We start from the raw sequence: 26,933 nt of genomic DNA, 5'->3' as shown, positions 1-26,933 counted from the left end.
TATATATATATATATATATATATATATATATATATATATATATACTTTTTTTTATGTTATATTTTTCGTATGTATGTATATATGTATGTGTGTAACGTGTGCGTGTGCGCATGTGTGTGTATGTATTATGGAAGCGCCGAAGATACTCGCACGAGATTTTTGAAACTATTAAGATTCAGACGTATGTGGGAAAACGAGACGTACATATCGGACTCGCGTGGAAATGATGTAATTTGTTGTCATCCATCGAACGTCATGTCCATTTTCGTATTTTCGAGAACCTTCCCAGCGATTTTGTTTTCCCATTAGCTCGGCAACGAGCTCAAGTATATAATAAGAATAGCATGTGCTGTCATCAATTCTGTTATCGCAGGCTGTAAAGCGATAAGATATACAAAAGATACGATCGTCTTATTTGGCGATAAATCTTGTCCCGTGAAGATAAATGGATATTCTGTATTCGCTGGGGGAGAATTATAGAGAAAATACGAAAGATGGAGACGGAGGTGAATTTCTCTATTCTTTTTAGGCCCTCGTGCGTCCTCGCGTGAACGTCATCATCGAGCTTTGTACATTACCTTCGAGATCCGCGACTTCGGAAAAACGCCAGGATCACACTTTCATCGCGAATGTCGAAAGTCTAAGATAGAATCGTATCTCTTATATAGCGCCTCTCGTACGTTTCGGAAATGATTGTTCCACTAAACATATCTCTCCTCTCTTGTTCCCTCTCCAAAAAACTAATGCGATCTTTACATCTCTGCATACTAAAAAATATAATTGAACTGTGAGAATGTCAATGGTACGTGAAAAAATATCCAAATACACGCTTGTCAAAATGAGATGCTGTTAATTGAACGTAAACGACGAAACGTACGAAGGGCGAGGTTTTGCCTTATTTTAGCGTCGTGGTACGTCAGCTAGGTGATCATGTGTTATGCGATATCCGCTAAAAGGTATTATGTACACGCAGTATAGTTACGGAGTAGCGTTTCACATTTATCGTACAGATAGACAATATTAACTTGGATGTATTTCAAATTGCGTCGGCTAAAAAACAATTCCTATATTTATCCTAAACGCTAGAAGGTTAACTAAATCTTAACTGTAGTTCTGTCTTACCACTTGCGCCTTACTTTGTTTGCTCGCTAACTTACATACTTAAAGAGTACTTAAAATTAATGTTCTCGCGCGTAGGCATATATATCTACGCATTAAACTCTTAAACTTACGTCGCGTTCGCGTACACCAATTAACGTCATCGTAGAAAAGAAAGTAGTGGTAGTAGTAATAGTAATAGTAGAGTAGTAATAGTATCAGTAATAATAGTAAATTACGGGCGAAAGGATCTGTATATTAATGTAATCGATTAAAAATTGGTCTATGGGCCTATACTCGACGAGCGATAACGCTTGTACAATCAAACAGTATACTCGCACAAAGAGAAATAACACAAAAAAGAAATACAATGCACATAATATATAGACGCGTGTAAACGAAAGAAGTAAAAGAAAAACAAAACATTTGCAGCCCTTTTCTCTTCGCCGGTCGATCGATTGTTCAACCATTTCTGAAAGCCGATCGCTCCTCTCCTCGAAAAGGCACGAGAAATTGTAAATTCCAAGCCTCTTAGTCTCGTATCCGCAAGCTATAAGAAATCCGTATGTCTCGTAGAAAAAACTCGTACAATGTATTATATGCGGCAGGGTTAAGAGTGAAGTCTCGAAAAGAATCGCAAGACGTCGGCCCGACGTAGAAAAAACCCGTTGCTCGTTTCCGATTCCCCTCCGGCCCTTGCGATTAATTAGCGTTTTGATCGACGCTGATTGTTAATCTAATAGTGAGGTCGGTTGTGGTCGGCGACGCAACGGGAATGACGGCCGAGAGAAGCCGCCGCTTTACTAAACAGAAACGGCATCTCCAGGTCATCGTGTATCGCATTGACGAGTAAATTAGAGGAGACGAGCGATCGTAAGACTTACTGCTTTTCGGTCTACTGAATGTACCGACCGGCGCCGTCGCTTTTACATTTTACGCGCATTACATCTATTACGAAGGAACAAAACGTCTGGGTACTCTCTGGAGATATTTGGCACAGATTAAACGGAAATTTTCAACTCGCGATACGTCTCGAGCGACACGAGAACACAGAAGAAAGGAGTCATACACGCGCACGGAGTGGGGCTTGACTGATCGCGAGTTTACGCTTCGTAGTTCCATCGCGCTCTTCTCTATAACGTACGTCAAATACTAAACGTTGCATGTGAATGTATTTTGATTAATACCTTGTTGTTGTTCGATAGTTTCCACTTTCTTCTAATCACTTCGCGCTTATCCAGTGGTAACCCCGTAATAAGTATCGAAAGAACATATATACGCGTCGTTATACCGTAATATTTTTCCTCGCGTCGTCATTATTTTCTTTATTTCCGTAACAATGTAAAAAAAGAACGTAAATCTGTATATATATTTTATACTCTTTACAAATAATATATGTATGTAATATTGTATATATGTATATCATACAGCGTACGCAACCTTACGCTAGAAATATTACCGTGGTAGTTATTCGCTTAAGTTTAAAAATGTTCTACCCATTAAAACGGAAGAAGAAACGTTCACTTCGAGCCTCGTGATTTTCTCGCGAGGGAAGAGAACTTTTCTCCAGGGGGAGAGGGGGGGAGGGGGGGAGAGGGGAGAAGGACTCATCGAGATTCAAAGCTATCTCGTGGCGATCGTCGGAAATGATCAGGAGGAATCGTTAGTATTTACATGAGATAAAGCGCGATAATGTCGTTTCGTTTTGACAACTCGACAATGAGGATCCTTTCGTCAAGCTTCAAATTTAATTCGAACCTTCACCTATAAACTATATCCGCGATTTCAAATCACTTTGTCCTTTCTATCTAAAAATCTTTCAATCGCATGCATTATTAATCCTTCTTAGCGGCCTTGTCGAGGCGAAGACGAACGAAGCGCTTAATAGGAACATACATAAAATTCATCTCTTCGTACATCTCGCAATATATCTCCCAGTTCTTTAGCGCGAAGAGTACACGTGATTCTTGATCGTAATAATCGCTACCACTTCTCCTGTTTCTGCGAACGTTTTCTTGAATCGGGTGAAAGGGATACCTCATTTTCGAATGATAAACCACGATGATTTCGCGCGGTGGAGGTGAGGATATCGTCGTTCTGAATGTGTAGTTCAGTGTACGGAGTGCGGGGTGTTATTGGATCACGAATGCTTCACCACGATCACGCCGGGTCGCTGCTGGGTCTGCTGTTGCGTATGAAATTGGAGAAAACGATCGGCGTGCAGTATCCGTTGTTTCGCGGATGCCGCCGTGGCAGACGTCGTCGACGGTGAAGGGGAAGAGGCGGACGTGGTGGTCGCAGATTTCGTTGACGTTGAGTTGTTCGCCGTCGCCTGTTGCTGTTGTTGCTGCTGTTGCTTGTTGGTCAGTGCCAATGGCACATCCTGCGCGGGTTCATCGCTGAATAAATGGTCACCCTCCAGATGACGTATCGCCTCGACGATTGTTTCCAGATTCTGTCGAGACGTGTTCGCGATGTATAACCTTGCCTGCGACGTACCATCGTCTAGGGAGCTTGATGGCGAAGGCAACCTGCAGGGTCAAGAAAATTTTCATTGCAAAATTGACTCTCATTAGATCTTGTGTATTAGGTTTCATACAAAAAAAAAAAATCGGACTTACAGTACTCTTCTGTACAAAAAAAAAAAATGCTTACATATGACGTAATGATTGTCACATTAGACGATTTAGATATTTGAAACAAGGGTAAATTAAATATCACTTCTAAAGCAGTCCTACCATTTATTGACTTAGGCTCAATCTTTTCAAATAACAATCGGGATTGATTACTTATTCGTATTTAAGGTAAAAATAAGCGCGTGTCACATACCTCTCCACCTCGACTTTAGGTTCAGCCTTCATCGCGGCCTCTAAAACGCTGGGTAGCCGTGGTTCAGTAACCGGTGAGAAGGGCCTGCTGGGACTCGCGGTGATGTACTGAGGCGAGCCAGTCTTGAAATCTGCGGAGGATGAAGTAGCGTACGTGACGCGACTCGACGACGAGAACGAATCCGCGGTAGTTGGCTCCTCCATCGCCGTGAACACCTGATTCTGGGCAAAGGCGACAATCTTGGGGGTACTCGCGCGTGACTCTTCCTCTTTGATTTCTTCCGGCACCATTTCAGCCGGCTGCGGCGACAAGGGCGGCGAGCTTGGATCCGGACTGGACGTCTCTACAGTTTGAGTGGAGCCTACCGGCGGCAAAGACATGACCGATACCACCTGAAGCGTGGCTACCGCCTCTTCTGTTTCCTGCGCCATCACGTTGTCTGTGTGCTCGATCACCTAAGAAAGTAATCGTCGTTTTTTATCTATTATCGCATGTATAAAACTTGTCTGCTTGCAATCTGTCTGTTCGCAGCGGAGACCAGATAAAATATTTTGTACACGGAACGCAGATAAAAGGGAAAGGGAAGGAAATGAATTCAATCGAAATAATAAAACGGTATACAATGTTGCAACGACCTGTTATCAGACTCGCGCAGTTATCTACGCGAACGATTAAAACAATGTTTGCAATATCTTTCGGCTGAAAAACGTTTAAATCCTCGAGGGTCAAACGAGTTTACGGTTGGATTATTTTCTGTATCGTGTACAGATAGCGATCTCTTGGCAATCGAAATTACTCGTTTTCATTGACTGCGATTTTCCAGTTAAGGCCTCTGTTATCGCTCTTTCATAACGTTTTTCACAGTTACAAATTTTATAGAGTTTCACATTACCGATTTTATCAATTTATTCTTCTTTTCCTAAAAGTTATATCGATTAATTTATATTTGCACAAAGTCCACTTTTACTTTACTCCCCGAAAGATTAGTGAAAGTAGTACGGGAATGGAATTTACCTCGTGGGGCTGATAAGCGATTAGCTGATTGTCTCGGAATCTCTCTGGATACACCTGGCTCTGAATTGCTCTCATTTGTTTCTCTAAATGCAGTCTCGCCTGACGCTCCCTATCTAGCTGTCGCTTAAGCTCCGCCACATCGCTGTTCACAACGGAATGTCCCTCTGTGGTCACTGTGATTACTGACAACGGCTCGGGGGACATGCTACCTAAACCCTCGTCACCGCTCTCGCTAACGTGCATTGGTAGACTAACGACAACACCTGTAAAAGCAGAAGAAATCAAAATGAGAGAGAAATTGAATCATGATATTCTCCTGTAAAAAAAGTGAATCGATCGATCAGTGCTTCAATAAGATTAGAACAGATCAAAATCGAAAGAATTTGAAAAATAATTAGATAAAATATTTTATTCTAATTATTTTTACTGTTTGTTCTAATTTTTCGTACCTTCCAAATCCATCGCGACATCACATAAAAAAAGTCATATACGTTAGATAAATAATAGCTGTAAAAACCAATTTTAATAGTAAAAACAACTTGACGTTTTTATGAAACTAATTTATGAGAAAGGCTCGCAAAATTGGATTACAGTCGGCGAATACCCGCAATGAACTTTCAGAACGTATTTTAGATTTCCAGCGCACACATGCCAGTGTACCAACCTGTCCGCGCGATATAAATGAATGCGAGACCGTGAGCGAAATTAAATCTGGTCACTGTTTACGATATATAGAGCAAATATAGAGACCGTTACACTTCGCGCAGATCAAAGGCCAGTCCGTTTGTTTCAATGTTATATTAAAGCGAAGTGAATGTAACGTTCCTGTATATTCACTTCATTTGCACATTATTTGACATCATAGAATGTTACGGTGAATTATAATGTGGTAACAGTACAGCAAATTGTCCGTCGTCCTTGCAAACATTTTCAATCACTCAAACATTTATTAATTAATGTGATTTCGAACGGTACCTGTGATTATCGGCTATTGGTATCAATGAGATCACAACCGCGACATCGAACGCTATTAATATCAATTTTTTTGTTCAGCCTACACGTGGATTTAAAAGAGATATGTTGTTAAATTGTTTATAAAGTTTTTAATTCATTATTTATGGTTTTATATCTTAAGAATATATATTTAAATATTAATCTCTCACTACATCATATTTAACATTTAATTAGTTTTTACTATTCATATACTTATAGGTTTAATTAGGCAGTCTATAATCATTCAAATGAAATGTAAAATTATCTTAATAATTAAAATGTTTTTTTTTTCCATTTAAATAATAATAATAACTTTATTGAGTGCAGCGGTTAAAAATACGAAAACATAGATATCTCCTATATATTTTAATTTTTCATCGCTATTTGTACAATTTGCATTATAAAAAATATTCATAAAATTATTTTAAATAAATTGCCAAGACTTCGAATTAGCTTCTTCCCCGCAGGGGTTCGATTACAAAACGTTATTCCCCATCGGGCGAATAATTATTGTAAATGTTGGGGTTGATATTTGAAGGCAATCGGGAGGGTTAACCGCGATTGATCGATAAAAGTCGGTTCGTCGACATTAAATCCGCTTCGTCGCACAGCCGACGACGAACTTTCTGAATATCGCCGTGCCATCGAACGGAGGAAACTAATTTACGATAGAACCGGAAATTGAAATTGTCTCGGCCGAAGTTCGCGACAGATACTTTCCGACAGGCACACCGCCGCGACGGCGACGGCGACGTCGTCGAAACGCCACCGGCGTCGAAACAGGAGAGTACCCTTAATTCGCCCCTTGTATTTAGTCCTCGAAGTAATAAAGACTTTCGAGGACGGTCCTGATGCTTGCCTGTCCGTTTCTCTGGACCCTTTATAATCCCCGAAAGTTTAACTTTCCTGATATTACTTTCTGAACATCTAACGATGCATGTGCAACGACATATCGTGGATTTAACAATTATTTACATTAAAATGAAAAGTTTTAATATTACTAGGAAATCCTATTTAAAATATTGAGACTCCTTTTCACTTATTTCATATCTCGATAAAAAGACAATAAAATATTATAGGATCTCCAAGAGATTCTCCTTCGCGTAGATAACAATTGAATTGAGTGTTCCACAAATCAAATTAAATTTTATGGAAATTTTTCATTTATATATAAGCGATAGTTACCTCTGGGAGTATCACCTCGTTATTATATTAAGCTTCCCTCCTGAAATATGTACATCCTGTACATCCCTTCGCGCGATATCAAGTCGCGAAGAATGTAATTACTTTCGCGAAAATGATGAACGGCTCTCTCGAAATGCGTCCGCAATGACCACATTGTCGACACGAGATTAAAAAATTCCTGCTTGCAAAATTTCCCACTCTTACTACAAAATATGATCGCTAGTATACTGATCCGGTATAAATTAGATTAGATTACTTATGAATGGATCAAAAAAGAGAAACTTTCGATTTTTACATATGTATATTGTGGCAAAGCGCGGTCGAATTTACCATAAAAGCGAAAATCCATACAGTCATGTTTATTTGAAAGTACGACGGTATTTACTTACTTTCGAGCGGAAGTCTCAGAAATGCAACAATTCAATTTCGCGATTGAGAAATAACTTATAGAAACTTCGACGTGGCGCCGTATAAAAGCGGGAAAACCGTAAAATAAGCGGATTGCAATGTATATCCGCGCAACTTTTCGCGCTTTGCAGCGACACATGGGACGTTGCAATCGCGGTCGCACGAATGATAAATAATTCAAGTCCATTTGGAAAATCACGTTATATGACGGCCGACGAACGTTAATTCTATTGCTCTTTATGTATACAAATGTTTGCCAGCAAACAATGACATGATGTTTTATTGATGCAGTTTTACATTATCGCTACGTTTTCACGGTTTGTAACGCATTTTTTTACGGGCGATATCTTTGAGATTATTTTGATAAAATTATATATTCTTTTGTAAAAAAAAAAAATATATATGAATGTTTTCACTTTTGTACAAAATAAATTTATTTTAAAAGTTGACAAAGCATTACCTTGGGTATCGGGTTTGCGTTTCTTGATAGGTACATCGCCACCTTCGTGTTGATTTACCAATCGCTTTAGTTGGCAATTTTGTGACAGCAGTTGTGTTTTCTCTTGCTCTAATTGGTATATGTATTCGGCAGTCTGTTGGAGTATCGCAGCCTATAACATAAATAAGCAGGAATTATTTCTTGCCAAATCGTAATACTTTTTCAGGTTATTACAATCTTCAAGTGTCACCATATTTTCACTGAGAAAAATATTCTAATTAAATCAACGAAAGAATCCAAAACAAGAATGAGACATTTTGTGAGACCGAACAGAATTTCTAATTATCACAATCAATGCCATTCTTGTTAGGCCCTTTCGTTGGTTTAATCAAAACGTTTTTTCAGTATAGTGTTAAAATTCGCGCTAAAGTAAATTTGTACTTGAAGTAAAATCACGAAATACGTTTACGATCAGGAAAAGAGACGTCGAAATAAAAATAGTCGAGAAGACCGGAGACAAGAACTCGAGAGAAGAAAAAGAAAAGAAGACCTCGCAATAAATCTAGAGAGATCGCGTTTATCGCAGGTGCTCCTCACGCATCACATGCAACCTGCATCGGAGAACTATCGGCCGAGGGAAGAAGAGAAGACCTGGGGACTTCCTGTTTACCGTGCCACAAGCTTAAAGGGTGGGTTGGGATGGTAAGAAGGGGACCACACTGTATGGGCCGATAACATCCGGTGGAGGCTATCGCGTGTCGTGCGTACTACGTCGTAGTAAAACGGGAATGACTTCGAAGAAGAGGCCAGCAAAAACAAAAGGGCCGATTGATACCAACTGCGCGGGGTAACGGGGCCGGGTGTACGGTTCGCACCTGCCGACAGGTGGTTAACGAACAGATGCCCCGTGTACGCTGCGATCGTAAATGCACGAATGATGATCTACCACCGCCTCGTCCTTTCTCCGAGCAGCCGGTCCTTCGCGTCACGTTCTTACGTTGAAGGAAAGAAGAAAAAAAAAAAAAGAAAAGAACATGCTCGATTATCCCCCTCGGAGATGCCCCTTCTTTTTCGGTGTTAATTGGATACCTCGAGCAATCGGGCAATTGATACGCGCAACTTTCCCCTCTCTATCTCTAACTATGTAACTCTATTACATATCTCGTATAAAAAAAAAAAATAAAAAAGTATTAACTTTAGATAAAATATAAATAAAATAAAATAAAAGGCAAATTATTAAATTATTATTTAATTTATAAATTGAAAATCTGTATATTTTATTAATCTTCGATTAACATAGTAATTGGAAATAATGAAGTGATATTTTGTACACAATAAGAATATCTGAAGGAGCTCCTTGAATTAAAATATAATAAATTATTTTATTTCAATATTTTTATAGAATATAAATTACGATAAAAACAAGCAATGTACTTTGAATAATAATTATTTAACTACTGAATTTAGATAAGAGATTTATTATAAGATATCCGAACGGTTTATTAAAATTGCTTCATTTTATCTAGTTAAAATGCAAGTAATTGAAAACGGATATGAAAAGACAGATTTAATAATAGTCATTAAATAAAATATTCGAAATAAATTAATTTTAAATTGCGCTTATTTTCACAAGTATATATATATATATATATATAATGAAAATTAATAATAGCAAATAATATATCAAAAAAGTAACACTAAAAGATCACAAGTTAGTAATCTGAATATATCAAAGTGTAACATCTCAATTATTATTTACTTTCAGTTAATCACTTAGAAGTAAATCCAAATATCTTATTTCAAGTGATCATATAGAATTATAATTTTCATAAAATATTTTTCAAAGGAACCTCAAAACAAATCGAATCGTTTTTGGTTATTGTTTTTATAATTTCTACAACAAGTATTTCAGCTCAATCAGTACAATCAGCTCATAGAGTGATGTACGATTTAAAGAATGTCTCACTTAATATCATTTTCGTTAAAAAGTGATCTAATAGGGAAAAAATCCCACTAGAAACGGAACTTTTTAAAGATAGTAGTGTGAAAGGAGACATTATATATATATATACTTGTTGGATTAAAAATCGGAATGACGTCTGTAATTGAAGATCGTAAATCAACTTGAAAAAATGTTGTGTAATAAAGATACGTGTTGATGATAAAGAGATAGTCGATAGAGTTCATTCGCACTCGCAATATTAATTGCTGAACGCGTTTCTGAAGTCTAGCCGCGGAAGGTCGAGAGCGTCACGGCTACAACTTTTGCTTTCTCGGGAGCGGAATAAAAAGAATCTCTTGGAGCAGGTTGGCGTCGATTACCAGGCCGGAAGACCGTATCTCTCGCACGCAGCTTCTACGGTCGGCTCAGCCCAAGTTCCAATGCACGTGCCGAATTCTTGTTAGCCGAATCGCTTTGTAAAACTCGACGCAGGCCAAGGCCGTTCGCCAGCGGCGATGGCGGCGGCGATGATGGGGACGATGTTATCTACAGGTAACAGGTAACGATTTATAGATGGGACAACCTTTTCTTTCTTGAACACAGGCCGCAAATTTCTATCCGCAGCCTAATTTACATTCGCAATAATAATTCAAATTTAAATATGCATTAACAACAATTCTAAATTCACAAAATTTCCATTTTTTTAATTCAATTTTTTTTTTATATATTTATAGAAAAATAGTAATAATATTTTTCTAAACGTACCAATTTATTTTATGAAATATCGGTATCATTATTTATATGAATATAAAAAAATTCAGCACTAATTACCGCATAAAAACTGATTAGTCCTTGATTAACTTACTTTGATTGACAATTTCGAAAGTCAATATTTAATAATGAAAATATTGATAAAAATAATAATTAAATAAAAGAATAAAATTAGAACGCACGAACAGAATTTTCGGCGAATTTTTAATCCACCGATTATTATACGCTTCCGATCTCGTCGGTGCGTAAGGAAAAGTTTAGAGTACGACAGCTGCGGTTCCTCTCGCAGTCTGAATGGAATGACAATACGCCGCGATCGATGTAGAAGTGCAAGATGAGAAGGGCGAAATAATGCTGGCAGCTGGTGATCGAAAGAGAGGAAAATCCGCTGCAACGCGCGATCGCGTGCCTGAGTTCGTGACCCCACCTGCTGAACACGTTTCCACGAAGCTTACAACTCCCCTCAAATAATCGACGAAGGGATGTTGCGTATTCGTGAACAATGAATGCACGTTATTGCGAAAAAATATTTTTCCCAAAACGCGTGTAGAGAAGATATTGATTAACTTCTTTTTTCTTTTTTTTTTTTTTTAATTAAATTCGTAATTCAGCTCTTGTAGCTCTTACATTTCTTTCAGCAGTTCTGCTTCAAAACAATCAGATCGATTTTCAAGTAATTGCAGTTTTAATTGTAAAAATTCAGCAATATTTATCAATTATCATTTATTAAAGCACACTAAGAAAAAATACAGGATTTTATTAAATTTTAATAGATATTTTTATTTGAATAGCGTCAACTAAACATCTACTTACAGCAAATAAATATTTACTCAATAAATAGAAATGATAGTTGATCGAATTAATGACTTTGTAACAAAGAAATCTTTATGTTTAGTAAATATTTAGTCGGCACTATTCAAACACAAATGACTTATCAAAATTTAGTAAGTGTTTCCAGTGCACAAATGCAGAACGTATAATTTCTTTTTGTATATATAAAAAAAAAAAAGAGAGAGTACACTAAGGATACTCTGAGAGATTCTTGAAAAGACGCACTTCTACGCCGTTGTCGTGGCACGCAACGTAAGCTGTGGCATTCTACAACTGGTCACTACTACAGTCTCCTCCTCTCTCGCCCTTCCGCACACCTTTATACTCGCTCCCTTTCACACTTTCTCCCTCTTCCTCGCTCTCTCCAAGGGCTCGATTCTCCTCGTCGAGCCTTTCCTTCTTCGGCCCGCGAGAACTTTCCCGTCGAGTCTCTCCGCCGCCACGGCGATGGAATCGAATCGTTTTCTTCTTGTTGCAGCGGCGGCGGCGGCATTCCAAAACACGAACGCGCCGATGCATTCGAGTTGGGAGAAAGAGAAAAAGAGAGAGAGAGAGAGAGGAGAGAGAGAGAGAAAGAGGGAGAGAAGAGAGAACAAGACGGAAGGAGAAGAGGAAAGAGAGAACCCACCGCGAACTCGCCCTCATTCGACTACACTCGCGCGATCGTTTGTAATTCCGCGCGCGAATCCAACAGGAATTCCCCACTATCACGGTTCCCCTACGTTCTATTGTTCCCGTTTGCACCGGTGCATCCCTCTTCTCTATTGCGTCCTCCTCGACTACAAATTGCCATCGTGATTGCAGATCAATGGAAATAAAATCAAGAGATACGATAGGCAGCACGTAAGGTGTCATAATGTTGAATTAAGGCATTATTAAAAATTTTTATGCCATTAAAACGATAATATACCGCGGTATTCCTATGAAGAGCTTCAGCAAAAGAATCGTAACTTTTAATTTCATTATACATTATTACATTATACGCTTGTATAATACAGTTATCTCTGTCAATAGTGTCTACTGAAATAAAAATTGTTGAAAGTTTTTTTTATATTAGGTACGTTTGATGGTAATAAAAGGTTAAATAACTGTAATAATCGTAGAATTAATAATAATCCTATTTAAATCTAATTCATAAGCGCACTTAACTTTGTTTCCTTTCGCAGAAACGACGCGGTCTGGATTGCTGTAATTAATTGCTGTTATCGCGTCGTACATTCTACGCGCTTAATTACATAATATGCACGAACGAAAATTTTCGAGCAGGCGGAACGGCGCCAATGATTCACCGCGCAAAACGCCGCGCCACGACGCCCGCCGTTATTATTATATCGTAATTACCTTTGCTTATAAAAGCGGCAGCTCACTCGCAAACGTGTTCTCGGCTGGCGTAACAAAAACACGGGAGAGGCGTATGAAATTAACATTCCGCAAAGTAATTTGGTAAATAATTAGTTATCAATTTCCGTAAAAGAGCATCTCTCTCACTTAATGTAGTTGCTGTAAAGAGTCTCCTGCATTTTGTGCTTTATGACAGCGTAAAAAAAGAGGGAGAGGGAGAGAGAGAGAGAGAGAGAAAGAGAGGGACCGAAATTAATTATTATTTTCCATGGAAATATATTTAAGTAATAAAATCTCGCACACATAGAAGTATTTAAAAGATCTTAACCATTATTTAGAACTTTTTTTAAGCTTATTTCTATTTTACCACTTTATTACTAAAAAAAAAAAAGTGACGCAACTAAAAAAATTAAGTTGAAAAAAATTATTAATTAACTAAATATATATCGGCAAAAAGAAAGTATTTAACATGCTAAAATATTATTTTCATTTTATAATTCCTGGGAAATCACTTTTTCTTAGATGTGAACATTTTTTTTAGAACTATCTTTTTGAATCGTGATATGATTATTATTAAGATAAGTTAATTCACTTTTAATTGATACAGCAACATTTACTTAATTCATTCACGATAATAACTAGAAAATCATGTTTTTTTTTATTGTGTCACTTTTGAAGTACAAGCGAATAATATGAATTCATCTCTTTGTCTCGATTTGGAACAAATATTACATCCCTGTTATTTTTTCCCCGCCTCCTGCCCCGTTTCCTGCGGCATTAATTTTCTCTCCGAATGTCGCAATAGGCGATTACGTTATTTTGCGAAAGAGCCGAATATGCGCGGCCTAATTAGGATTCTCTACGGTGAGGTAACGAGGAAGCGAGGTCAGACCGGTACCACGCGGGAAAGATAAAAAGACGGGGGCCGTAGGTTGCTACGGTCGTTTTCGAATCACCTTCCTGGAAGGGAACCCTTTGTGTCCATGCGCCGTATGCTAAGTAAGCGGCTCCGCCGGCGTCCTAAGACGAAACCAGAGATGCCAGAAATTCGAACCGGCCTCACTGCGATGGCGCAGCGGCCAGGGCGAACCGAACGCTGGACCGGACGTTGAAAGACGACTGGTGTCTGTTTTCGCTTACGATGACGAAATTGCGACATAATATGCGATAAAACGGAATTTCACGCTTACGTCGGCACACAACACGGCCAATTTCTCTTGATTTGACCGAACGATAATTATAAACTCGAAGTACGCTAAAAGTGTGGCTTAACAAATTAACGAAAATCAATATTCGTCGGAGGATTCTTCGCGGTCGTTTTAAAAGGCTTGCACATTACTGAAAAATGATAAATTCGGAAATGATACAATTAAGTTTTCTTTTTTCATTTTACCAAACTCATCAAATTAAACCGATGAATAATGCAATAGAACGGGGAACAATTACGTATATGGGACTGCACGCGTCTTAATGAATTTCAAAGGATTCGCAATGCAATTCTTATAAGAGAAAAATATAATAGTACGACGATTAAGCGGACTTTTTTTTCATCTGATTCGCGCTTGCGATTGTAGTCGGAGCAACGCGTCGCCTATTATTTGTCTCTATAAGGCAAACATATAATTTCCCGTAATTGCACGGTTATTACCGGACAATCCTCGCGATCTCGCACGCTGAAACTCTCGAGTGTTCAATCGAGAGAGTACCGCGAAGTATAATATTCCGCGGAAGATATTTTACGTCCCGTCCGCGTACGCTTCGCTATTACTCCACGACGGGGAATTATAAATCGGACGCATTTGTTCGTCCGTCACGGTACGTTGCGGCGAAGCGCCGCGGCGCCAGACGTCGGCGCGAGAGTGCATTTTCCGTGCAGGAACGAAAATACGTTTCCCGCGAAGCGCTCTTCGCCGTCACGTACTTCGCGCGTCTCATCCTCCCGTCCGCTTTTTCTCCGTCCCATTTTTACGTCGCGGTCTCAAAGTGCTCTATCGTCGTGCTGTAATTAAAAACGTTTATTGCCGCCTCCTTGTACACGACAAGACGGACGGAACTGTCATATCGTGAAGCGGGCGCGAGCGCGAATAATATTTCGTAGATAATACATCTCTCCCAAAGTGGTTGGATGGCTCTCGGCGCAAGTTAATTTTTAAATCGCGTTAAAACGCTTGTCGGTGCACATTCCGATCTCGACGAAATAGTAGATATATTAAAAGCGTTTCTGTTATTACGGATTTAGGAACGAAACATTTTTACAATTGTTCCGTTAAAGAGCCAGTCGCTGCGTGAACGCGATAGAAAACTTAATGAGGATAGAAATGCGTGAATACAATTAATTAATTAATTTTCTCCGTGAATTTATCCGTAAAATTGGCACTTTGTACCTTTTTCCGTTTCCATCCTTTTGTATTATACGAACATTATTCAATAATACTTTTTATCGTTTTGCTCGAAGAAGATTTTGAATTACAAGCATAATTTTGTCTATTTGTCTATTCATTTTCACACGCATAACGATGCAAAGAGCACCGACGTTTGTTGGCTGTTACAGTTTTACGTTGCCTCTTTAAATAAGATCGTGAACTGAAACGTGGAGAGAAACGAGAGAAGAATAAAAAAAAAAGAATGGAATGACGTCAAGGCGTAAAGCTAAAAGACAAAAAGGGAAGAAGGGAAAGAGAAATGAAGGTGTCGGACAAGAATGACCAGTCGTGGTGTTATGCAACTGCATTCTGAGCGTAGTGCACTCTCGTACGTGCACTCGAGGACATTACTCCCTGTGTGACTCGACTCGTTATTCTCGAGTTTCAACATGATCCGGAGAAGCCGATTAAGAAAAAGAAACGCGATTTATAATATCGTTGTTATTAGCAATGAGTGTTTATAGAAATAAATAATTGTAATGACATGAGAAATTTAAACACAGAAGAGAATGATGCTATTTTCGCTCTAAGCTGATATTAGTGGTTAAAATATTCATATGTGCACTGAGAGAAAAATGTACTAAATTTTAATAAATAATTGTTTGAATATTAATACTAATACAGCATTTATTTACGGAAAAGAAATATTTATTAAATAAAATATAATAATAGGTAAATCAAATTAATAGTTTTTGTACCAAATAATTATATGTTTACATTTAGTAAAGGTTCAATTGGCACCAAATTCGAATAAATATTTATTAAAATTTAGTATATTTTTCTCTGAGTGTAAACGTACAAATACAGAAAATATACAAGAAATTAAAGTTTCGTAAGTGGAAGAAACTTAATATTGATGATCTTAGCTAATTAACTAATTTGCAATCAAGTAATAAATAATGTAATCGTATAAACATGGATGTTTGACATTTCTAGTAATTTCCTCAGACAATCTAAAATTCTAAAATATAAAAAAATAAATTTCTACATAAAAAATAATCAAAAAGAAAAATTAAAATGTCATTCTTACGATACAGGCCGACTAGCGTTTGTCGTGGCAAGATGATTCGTTCGCATACCTGCAACAAAAACGAGCAGAATAGTAATTAGAATAATGTTAATTGAAATACATATAAAGATTAGACAATACGTATAAGCTATTAAATATAACCGAGGAAAAGATTAAAATAAACGTTCATATTTTTCACGTATAATAAAATTCAATGTATCCGACATCAAATCATATAAACGCCCAAGCGTGACAAACGTCCGTTCGTCACCTTTATCAATCGAACGCATGAACGAAGCTGAAGCTTAACTCAACCGAGCGAGCAAAGGCTGACGACGGACGTTCGCCGGAAGCTCGGAAGCCGATCGGGTAAGTTGACGAATCGACATATCCGACTTGATCCGTTTACGGCGGAAGACGTGTTCGAAGTCTGTCCCGTCACGGGTAGTTCCTGCCCGTGACGGGACGCGAACTTTTACGTATCGATTTTGCACGAAGATCGGCGTCTAATCGTGTCCCAGGAGTTCATTAGCATAAATACATAATGTCCACGTAACAACTTTTGCCACGGTTCAACATACTAGTCGCGCGGCTGTTAGACTGTAACGTCGGGAGTTCGCCTATGTATATCGGCTATAAAATGTAGTCGGTAGGAATGCGCGTGGGAATGCGTGTGCAATGGAGAAGAGAGAGTTATACGTGCGTTCTCGATGAATCGATATTAACGACCGCGCGTGCATTGCACACTGCGTCAAAGCGATGTAAATAGTCTTCGTATTATTAGAAGCGTATAGGTGGAAAATGCCTTTGTTGTAGATACATTCTTAATTTCTTTTCACGTATTTGTTAATTGTTAGTTGAGGTGTTTCTTGTGTAAATACAATAAATAGTAAAATATCTAAAATTCTGAAAGCCTTCATTACGACTTCGACGAATAATTAATACTAAGTGCGATTTATTTGATAAAGAATTTCAAGAGAACATATCATGGAATACTATTGGTAATTTAAGAACTTGATATCCCAATTTATTGCCTCAATCTTTTATATGTATACATATATACACACACTCTACCGTGCGTATCGATATGCAGCCAGGCCAAATCAATTTACTCTCACATTATGAAAATGTCAGAGTCTCACGATTTTCAAGAAATCAAACCAACCAAGATTTCTAGGAAACCTTATAGGTATATACGAAAGATACGAAATTTTAAGATAAATCTCATTTATTTGAATGCCAATCGATTCAGAGAAGATACTTCTTTACACTTTCCCACGTTGTCATTCGATACAATTACGTAATCTTTATGTTCTTAAACGAGAAGATTTGAATAATCGGATCAGCAATGCACTATAAGTGGGTCAGATCCGGCGTGTACTCTCTGCCGGATTTGGAAGCGCGCATTGGATCGACAAATATCCGAAGGCGTTAAGTCGCTGGCTTATAGGATTTCCAGCGATACTCTAGTTACGGACAAATTTGTCGCGGATAATCCGTTCAATACACGACGCTATCCGATAGCATCTCGTGAAACGGCGTCACGTTCTGTGTCCGTTTTTCTTTTATTGTTGAATGTAAACAGATTAAATTGTTCGTTTACATTACTTACTTTTTAATTTAGTGATCTATCACACAGCTTCTCACCAATGTACGTCAAATATTTTTGAAAATGTCGAGGATTGCTGTTTTTACTTGCATTTGTTTTGACAGTAACATTTCTCGATGCATTCCAAGAAACGCAGATTAATTAACCTGACGCCTCTGTCATTAGAAATTAATCTCAAATTTGTTACATTAATCGAATTAAAAAATATAGATATTAGGCATAAAAGGCGAATCTCTGATCTTTACCAAAAATGTTAATTTTTTTACTACGGCTGAGCACTGTTAGATATCAAAGGCGCAATAATAACGTAATCTCTTGAGTTAAGTAACATTTTGTTATTTTTAATTTCATGTCAAAATGTATATCGATACATTTCTGTGTTTAGTTTCAAAGTAAAAAATGTATTAATGTATATATATATATATATATATATATATATAAGCTTAGTAAATGATAAACTAAATTTAAATTAATAAATTAATTAATAAATTTAGTAAATTTTCTTATATTAAATTGTTCAACTCCATTGTTTTAATAGAATTAACGACATATCGAGTAGGAGCTGGCGATCTATAGAAATGATTAAAATAAACTTCAATTGGATATAACTTGACATTATGAATTTAACAGTCATCATTACACCCACAGCTTGGCTGAGGGGAGAACACTAAAAAAACTCTCACATTCTTTCTTGAAATAAATACAAATCAAAACAATTCGGAACATTCCTACTGATAACAAAGTTCTCGAGATTTAGAAGAATCACTACATATATATAGTGATTTCGTCGTTTAAAGGGAAGCCATTAGTGGCGTTCCGTTTCAAAGAATCAGTTAATGGGAAGCCAATATAGTGGCATGTAGTAGTCAGAGAGTTGAGATAATAAAAAAACCACTTGTGTCAGAGCGATGTTTCAAAGCGTGGCGAAGAAAAAGATGATTTCGTGAACTTCGACTGAAAGGAACGCCAAATAAAAATTAAATAATTAATATAAATTAAAATTCGGACGAAATAATATCGTACTCCTCGGAAGCCTAATGTTGAAATGGATGTGAGAAACGTAGACCAAATATGAAAATGACTTTATCAATTTATTGTACAACTTATTCGGTGATTCCTTTTCAATTTTATCTTACATAAATGACGAAGAATTAATTATATATACTGTTACATTTTTGCAAGATATATCGTATTTTAATTATGTGGTTGCAACAATTTTTACAAACATATACACGGAAGGAACGATTAAAGTTAAAATGTTTAAGTATTTAAAAATTTAGCTTCATACAGATCTGAGAATAATTTTATCAGACCATCAAAATAATTATGTAGGAAACTCCGAGCATAAGCAATGCTGCAAAAAGTTTTGACATTTTAGCAACTGGTTTGAGTATTCTATATATTTATTTTGATGACCCAACGGAATTCTTTTCAGATCTGTATCTTAATTTTGAGATATTTCAATCAAATCGCTCTATCTACGTGCAGCGAGTATTATCTTCATAAGATAAGCGATGTTTTTTCAAAAGAAAAAAAAATCGAAAAAAAAAAAGAAGAAAAATACATCGATTAAAAGAGCATCACATGATATGACTCGAATAAATATGCATGTTCTAGATAATAATCAGGATTTAAAAAAAAAGGGTACATTGATGAGTACGCAGAACGAACACGTGTGCAAAACGAAGGTCGTATGCAAAACGAGCAATGGATTTAAAAGAAAACGGGCGCCAAAGAGAAGACAAAATCCGAGTGACGAGAACGAACGTGCACCTGATACTCTGATCCGAGCGCAGCGGCGGGTTGTAGCTGTGTTTCTGGGAGAGAATCACCCCCGTCGATAGTGCGACGAGCATGCAATTACTGGCCTCAGCCAGACTCATGGAAAAGCCGGTAATTAGTTAGCGCGCTCCAGATTCGATGTGTTTGAGCAGATAAGCTGGCGCCCGACCACTACCGTGACAGCGACGCCGGCGACTCACAAACCACAAGCTGGTTCATGGCCAAGGCCAAGGTCACTTCGTGTACTTGCCTAACCATTAATCTTATGGCGATTCTTTCCAGAAAAATTACAATTTTATTTATTTAATATATTTCAAGTCTATGATAAAACTGTCTTTAATCCTCTGACCGTAGATTTATTTTCATTGAATCCATTCAATTAAATATCTCTTTGTAAAATGTCAAGCTATTCAATTTTCTTTACGTTACGTCTGCAAATTTAAATTATTCTTATTAAAATAAAATACTCATTCCTTTTTATACGAGTTATGTCATTTTAATCGAAATTAATTAGTGACTTTCTTTGTGAAATCAATTAGTTTTTATAAATTTTAATTAATAAATTAAATATATCTTACACGGAAAAAGAACGGTTTTGCTGAAGTATTTACAAATTCAATTAGATATATAGATCTGAAAATAATTTAATTGGACTATCAAAATAATTATGAAGAACACTTAAGCTGATTATTAAAGTATCAACATTTTTTATCACGTCAATTTCCTACATAACTATTTTGACGGTTCAATAAACTTATTTTTAGATCCTCAACTAAATTTTTAGATTCTTCACAGCAAAATTCTTTCCGTATGTAGATTCAGTATAACTGTGTTACAGATTTTGACTTCGGAGAGAATTAAACGTAGCCATTAAATTTTGTTATGCTTGAATTCAACATTTTTCTACTTAATCCTTTATTTTTCGCAATAAGTTTATTACAGTTTTTTAAGATTTGGGAGAATTTGGGAGGATTATTTGTTTCAGATTGATTGTGTGAATCCGATAATTTCATCGGCTCTCAATTTATTTCGGAAATATTAATTCAATTTAATTGAATGTATATTAGATAGTAGTTCAACATCTTAACACTCGGACCGGGAAGGCGCTTTGTATTTAAAGTTTTAATATTTATATAGACGGTCTTGTTTCCAATCATATTTTCTACTTAGACTGTACGATATGAAAATTGGACAGAGATGTGTAGACCCAATGCTCTTTCTCGGAATAAAGATTCAGAAGGCGTTCGAGATTCCTTTTGGATTGCAACCGAACGAACTCTGCTCGAGCCGAATATCTCGCAAGAATCGCAAGAATCGCAAGAATCGCTCACAAAAGAGTGACGGTTTTGGTACCGTGGTCACGCATAGCAGATTAGCGGCGTAGACGTGGCGTGTTTGACCGCGTGCTCGCGTGCATCCGACACTCTTCACGCGAGATTCTAAGAGCGCGATCGAGTGTCAGTAGTCGGTTTTCTCGTGAGAACGGATACGCGAGAGATCTGACTCGTTGATCGTTGTACTGCACTATTCCATCTCTGTATGCATCGCGTGAAGTCTCGGTTGACTAGCTTCAGAATCTCCGGAGGAGCACATGCCGCCATTTGTTCGACTGTGCCTTTATCGTATCCCACAGGCGACGATAAGCTGTCGCAATCGACGACAATGACCTCGCGCTAAACTCGCATCCGATCGAGAGCGTACATTTCGCAGTCGGCAGACTTTCGCCGTCATATACATATTTGCAAATCCTATATTCGTGACGATTTTATTGAAGTATTTGAAAATTTAACAAGACACAGATCCTGAAAATAATTTTACATTATTGGATATGTACATAAATTTATATCAAAATATGTCAACCTGTGCCATATTTAAATAATTTTTAACTATTTCTATAAATCGCCACTGCTTCTACTTGATACATTATTAACTGAACTAAAACAACTGAAAAAATTTGACTCAAATTCATTATTTACTAAATGCATGAATATGAATATTGTTTATTTCGAAGCTGAGCAGTTCAATCATAAAAATATAAGAGTGATTGACATTTTGACGTACAAAGTAACAAGATATTTATTTCAAAATAACAAGATATTTAACTCAAGGGAGGCCCCACTTATTGTTCCTATTTCGATATCCAATAAATAAATTCAGGGAAATAAATCTTTTTATTATCATCGGAAGCTGCTGTAATTTTAATCGTGAAAAATCATACTCGATTCCTCTCTTTCATCTTGATCCTTACTTGCGAGAGAAAGCTCCGGAAGGCATAAATGAAGACGTTCGGAAATCCGAGGTCATTTCGTGCGAGACAAATCGTCGACTATTGGCTGGTTGCCTTAAGTGCCTGCGACGTTATTACGTCTACGAAGTCGAATATCATCGAGACGAATCGAGACGAATCGAGACGAATCGAGACTCGTTTAACGGCGGGTCAATGCGGTCTCAATGCGCGCGGGAATCAAGAGTTTATCTTTCCCCTGATTTCTTCAATTGAGCCACTCGGTATAATGCATTAGGTTTCATTATCATGACGACGAAAAATGTTAAGTTTTTCGGACCTTTCCACACTGCGCTCGTAAAAGCAGATTTATCACTGTATTAATTCTACGATAATCAAGATAAAATGATGCGCACGATAGTGATAGCCTGATCAGTGTAAAATATACGTTCGCATATACATAAATGCTCCGATAATTACTGATAAGAAATCGACCGTTTGCAAGAAGAATTAAACTCCAATGCAAAGCACTTTTTTTAACGCGCTCGTCATGCGTCGCAACGCAACTTCATGATGTACACGTGCACGTATATCATTTGTAATAAAGATATATATTTCTGATATATTCGATCATGATTTACAATCAAGAAATACTTGATTCATAAGCGAGTTTAATTCAAATGTAAGCGATGGATTGCAATAAAAGATTTTTTTCTTTTTCTTCATATTATTTTGTCTGTTTCGATCTCTCAAGTAGCAACGTAATATTTTAATAAATATAAAATTTCTACCTCTAAGAATGTTAAGCAACGATAAAAGGAAGTCAATTGAGAGCAAGTCGCAATTTAAAACTATTTTATTACAAGTTTCAACGTTGTCATTAGTCTTTAGACAATATAGAAATTAAGAGGGGAACGTTTCGACCTTACTTAGTCATCATCAGTCCCGTATAAAAAATAACAATTATCAGTGAATTCTATCTTAATTAAGTATTTAAAAAAAATGTGTTTGTTTTATTAAACATGACATCACGTGACGTAAAAAAATACAGTCAAACATGTTGTTAAAAAAAAGTGAACGTTCTTCCAATCATATAAAAAAATGCACTACTTCTTCGTTCGAAGAAGCGAGAAAGATTAAAGTCAGATGACAAAATTCTTCATATATACGAGTGAAAATGATGTGTATTGTCCATAAATAATTTAGATGATGATTTTGTCTATATTTTAATATTCGTCGTAGGACGCAGATATTCAAGGCGTTATCTTCAACGCGATAACGATATCCGGTATGGAATACGTACCGAGTGAAAACGAGCTCCTTTACGACGTACTTCACGCGACGTGCAGAATCATGGGAACATGGTCGTACACGGACGACATACGGGTGCATCCGTGGAAACGTCCCTGACGTTAAATTTCCAGAGTACAAAGAGCACGCTCGCGTGTAAACAGCGAAGACGAGAGGCGTGTACCGGACCAGGGAAACTAGTTTGCACACATTCGTAGTTGGAATCGGACACGCTCGCATCGATGAATTGTGCCGTGGTACCAGCAAGCCGAGCAAGCAGCACGTGGCCGTTTATGGGATACGCGATTCCCATTGGATGCCGAGAGAGAGAGAGAGAGAGAGAGAGAGAGAGAGAGAGAGAGAGAGAGAGAGCCGTGAAGGCATCAAGCGTGCGGACGACCATGACCTTGACTGTCGACAAGGACAGCGCGGAACGCGGCGAACGTGCAGGTCCGCTCACAACGGCCGGCGAAGGCGGAGTCCTTCGGATGGAACCTTGTGAATTTTCACGCGGTTCTCTCACGCGACTTATCGCGTTATCGCAACCACCATTTTTTATGCAGGCAAGACCCAGCTGAATATATTCCGATGAGAAATTCGCCCACTGGCTCGGCCAAACGGAAACGACGTGTGTCCGTTGCGAAATAGGGAATATAGTATATCTTTCCGTCGAACGAGAACTACATTGATTTTGAATCAAATCTCATTTGAATTGTAAGCACGATCCTTTGTGTTATCCTGATTCCTCTATTTTAATATTCTCATTAATCTTTTTACCGGCAAGGTAAAGAGAAGAATTTTACCTACGGTAAGGCACTTTGAAATTGCTGAAACTTTAGTCGCTTGAAATTGCTGTTAATGCTGTATATGCTGAGATATTTAGAATAATATACTAATAACTTAACGGTATTGCATATTATTATCAAACGTTTTATATAATATTACGGTATTTACGAGTTTTTTACGATGTCTCATCGTTCAGCGAAAAATGAATAGTCCGTTCGAGGCTTAAGACGATTACGCTGATAATCACAACTTGGGAAAGTCAAAGGTGCTCGTAAAAGCTCCTCAATGTCAAGGTGCATGGTAAAACCTGTGCGAGGCTCGCGTGTGAACGAGACTTGAAGGCACACGCGCGAAGAGATACCAAACATAGGAAGGATGCGAAAGAAGGGAAAGGCTCGATGCTTGAACATGGTTGCATTCAACATTGTTTGCATTCCACGGCCGTGGAACGATCGTTCGTCTATCATGAAAATTATCGTTGCATACTATATGCGAAATGCCTTTCTCTCTCTCTCTCTCTCTCTCTCTCTCTCTCTCTCTCTCTCTTTCGTTCTCCTGTGCCAGCAACTAGAATGAATCACTCTAAACATTCAAAGATTGCGCAGCAAAATCTTTTTAGTAATTTCACATCGCTAACTCGGATCGCGAGAAATTATTATGCTTTTATTATTTTTACTTGTATTACTTTTTTTATTATTGCACACCCCTTGTATATAGCGCGCGAATTATTAAAATAGTAATTTATTATTGACGATAATTAAAATTATGAAAATTCATTTATAAGTTAGAAACATCATGTACAATTTATAGCGTAATTATATCATTTCTACTTCTATCCTCGTAGCATTCCTTTTCAGCAAACTCGATTCCATATCTTTCAAGGGAGATCCTCTCATGACAAGACACACACACGCAAACACCATCCATCTCGAATTCCTGATCGTAATGAGCATAATAAGGGTCTCTACTTTACCATGATAAGCAGACGAGGTCCACGAAGAGAGCGAGTAGATAAGTACACGAGCAAGAGAATCGTCGAACCGATAGCGAAAGATAATCGGCGTGCCATCGTAGAGTCTTTTTATTTATGCATTAAAAAACGACCGTCGATATCGCCGTAGAAGTGCGCTGCTGCCTATCGAACTTAAACCCCCATTTCAGTACGGCGTGGGCCAAGTAGTTGCCGAGCCCTCGAGAAACTTTAATATCTCGCGTCGCGAAAGATTAAAGATTCAACCGCCGCTGCTTGTCATTCCATCGGCACGTTACTATGAGAAAGTGTACCCTCCCCCCCCCCCTCCCCCTCTCCTCTTTCTCCCTTACTCTATCTTTCTTTCTTTCGCGCTTCCCACATTGCGAATCCCTTCGTCTCGCCCTTCACCCGACGACCTCCTCCCTCGGCCTCTCTCAAGGCGTCTCGCGGCGCTAAGTCACACTCTTACGATGTCACTCCGTTAAACCGTTTGCACAGCCCTTTCGGGCGTGACGAGAGCACTCTTGAAAGGAACCGTTCCGCTTTAGAAAATACATTTTCATCCCGTAGCACGCTCACGACAAAGTCGCGACGTTACTCCTCCCTGACTCTTGCCCAACTTTCGTAAAATTCAAGTTATTTACGTCTATATGGGCGGCGAATGAATAAAAATAAAAGTATTGTTCTTTTTACTTTGCCTGAATTTTTACTTCATTCTACGGGGTTCGTGACATGGCGTATTCGAGCGGCAATTTTTATTATACATTATTTTTATCGTACGGGATTAATCGTTATATTATGGATTATAATTTTTGTTCAAGGCTGATGAGAACTAAGTGAAGTCGAACGTTCCGTGAAATTTATAGATTTGAATGAAATAAAGATTTATCACGTACACCTAATATAGAGCTCGTTTTAATTTGTGACCTGGACGGTTTCTATATTTAATTATAATGTAAGTTACACGAGCGTAAAAAGTGATATTGATTATTGATTTTACTTTGTGATGTCATTATTATTCTTTTTATTTCAATTCATAAATATATCATCATAAATATACATTTTTACATCTTCGATCGGTATTACCCTTTCCAAAGAAAAGGGATAATTGCAGCTCAATTATAATGCCACACTCTTCTCTCGTGTACACCAGTCGGTAGTTCAATTTGCATCTTGCGGTTGTTGCAATAGCGTGCCGCGCCCTGGTGACAGTCGATCGTTTGCAAGAGGCGGTAACGATGTTACTGACTATTTTCAACGTACATGAGAAAGGGACAAGGGGAGAGAGAGAGAGAGAGAGAGAGAGAGAGAGAGAGAGAGAGAGAAAGACAGAATGCGTGTGCATTTATGCACGTACGGCTCGTTCTCGTGTACGCACGTACGCACTCCAATGAGACGTACGACGACTCGAAGAAATTGTCTAAGAAGAGCAGGAATGGGAATATGCATAAGCCCGCAAGTGTGTACGCTGTATAACGGAATTTCTCTAAGTAAAACGGATGAAATTGATGGCGCAAACTGGCATGTTCGAAATTACCTGCAGAAAGAATACGGTAAATGCTAATGTACCTCCCCATCACGCGCGAATGTACATTTGAATTTATAATTTATATACGTGAGATCTAGAAGTTACAAAATAAAAAACGTAGCGTGTAAATCTCGCAATTAATTATTGAAATATACATGTATGAAAAATTGGGTTCCGGCAAAATGAGCTAGTTTTCGTATACGCTATAACTTAATAATGTATGAATAAAAGATGACATAGGCGCAACACTCAATAGATAGTTTGTGAGCTGTGCTGTATCTAAGGTGTAAGATTCTACTCGCGGAGTACCTTCCATACACTATAGCTCAAAAATTATATATTATTGAGCCTTAAAATTAGTTAGTTTTCAAAAATATACCTATATAATACAGTTCATAATATGATGAGCGAAAGATGTCATAAATATTAGACTCAATAATAGATAGATTTTCGAGCTA

The 26,933-nt window shown here is 37.7% G+C and overlaps 1 protein-coding gene across 1 annotated transcript in view; it reads right to left on the bottom strand.

Annotated features, from left to right (window-relative positions):
• Positions 1-2,673: 2,673 nt before the first annotated feature.
• The window catches only part of LOC108747069 (helix-loop-helix protein 11), a 154,260-nt gene continuing 130,000 nt past the window's right edge, over positions 2,674-26,933 (bottom strand). The window contains exons 3-6 of the mRNA XM_018484322.1: positions 7,988-8,138; positions 4,942-5,204; positions 3,928-4,382; positions 2,674-3,629 (exon numbers count right to left, since the gene is read on the bottom strand). Coding sequence (XP_018339824.1) covers positions 3,239-3,629; positions 3,928-4,382; positions 4,942-5,204; positions 7,988-8,138 — 1,260 coding nt within the window. The 3' untranslated portion in view covers positions 2,674-3,238. The remainder of the gene's footprint in view (positions 3,630-3,927; positions 4,383-4,941; positions 5,205-7,987; positions 8,139-26,933) is intronic.

Source organism: Trachymyrmex septentrionalis, unplaced genomic scaffold, assembly GCF_001594115.1.
Source record: "Trachymyrmex septentrionalis isolate Tsep2-gDNA-1 unplaced genomic scaffold, Tsep1.0 scaffold190, whole genome shotgun sequence".
In the NCBI taxonomy this organism is placed as follows: Eukaryota; Metazoa; Arthropoda; class Insecta; order Hymenoptera; family Formicidae; genus Trachymyrmex; species Trachymyrmex septentrionalis.
This window is presented reverse-complemented; position numbering and strand designations above follow the sequence as displayed.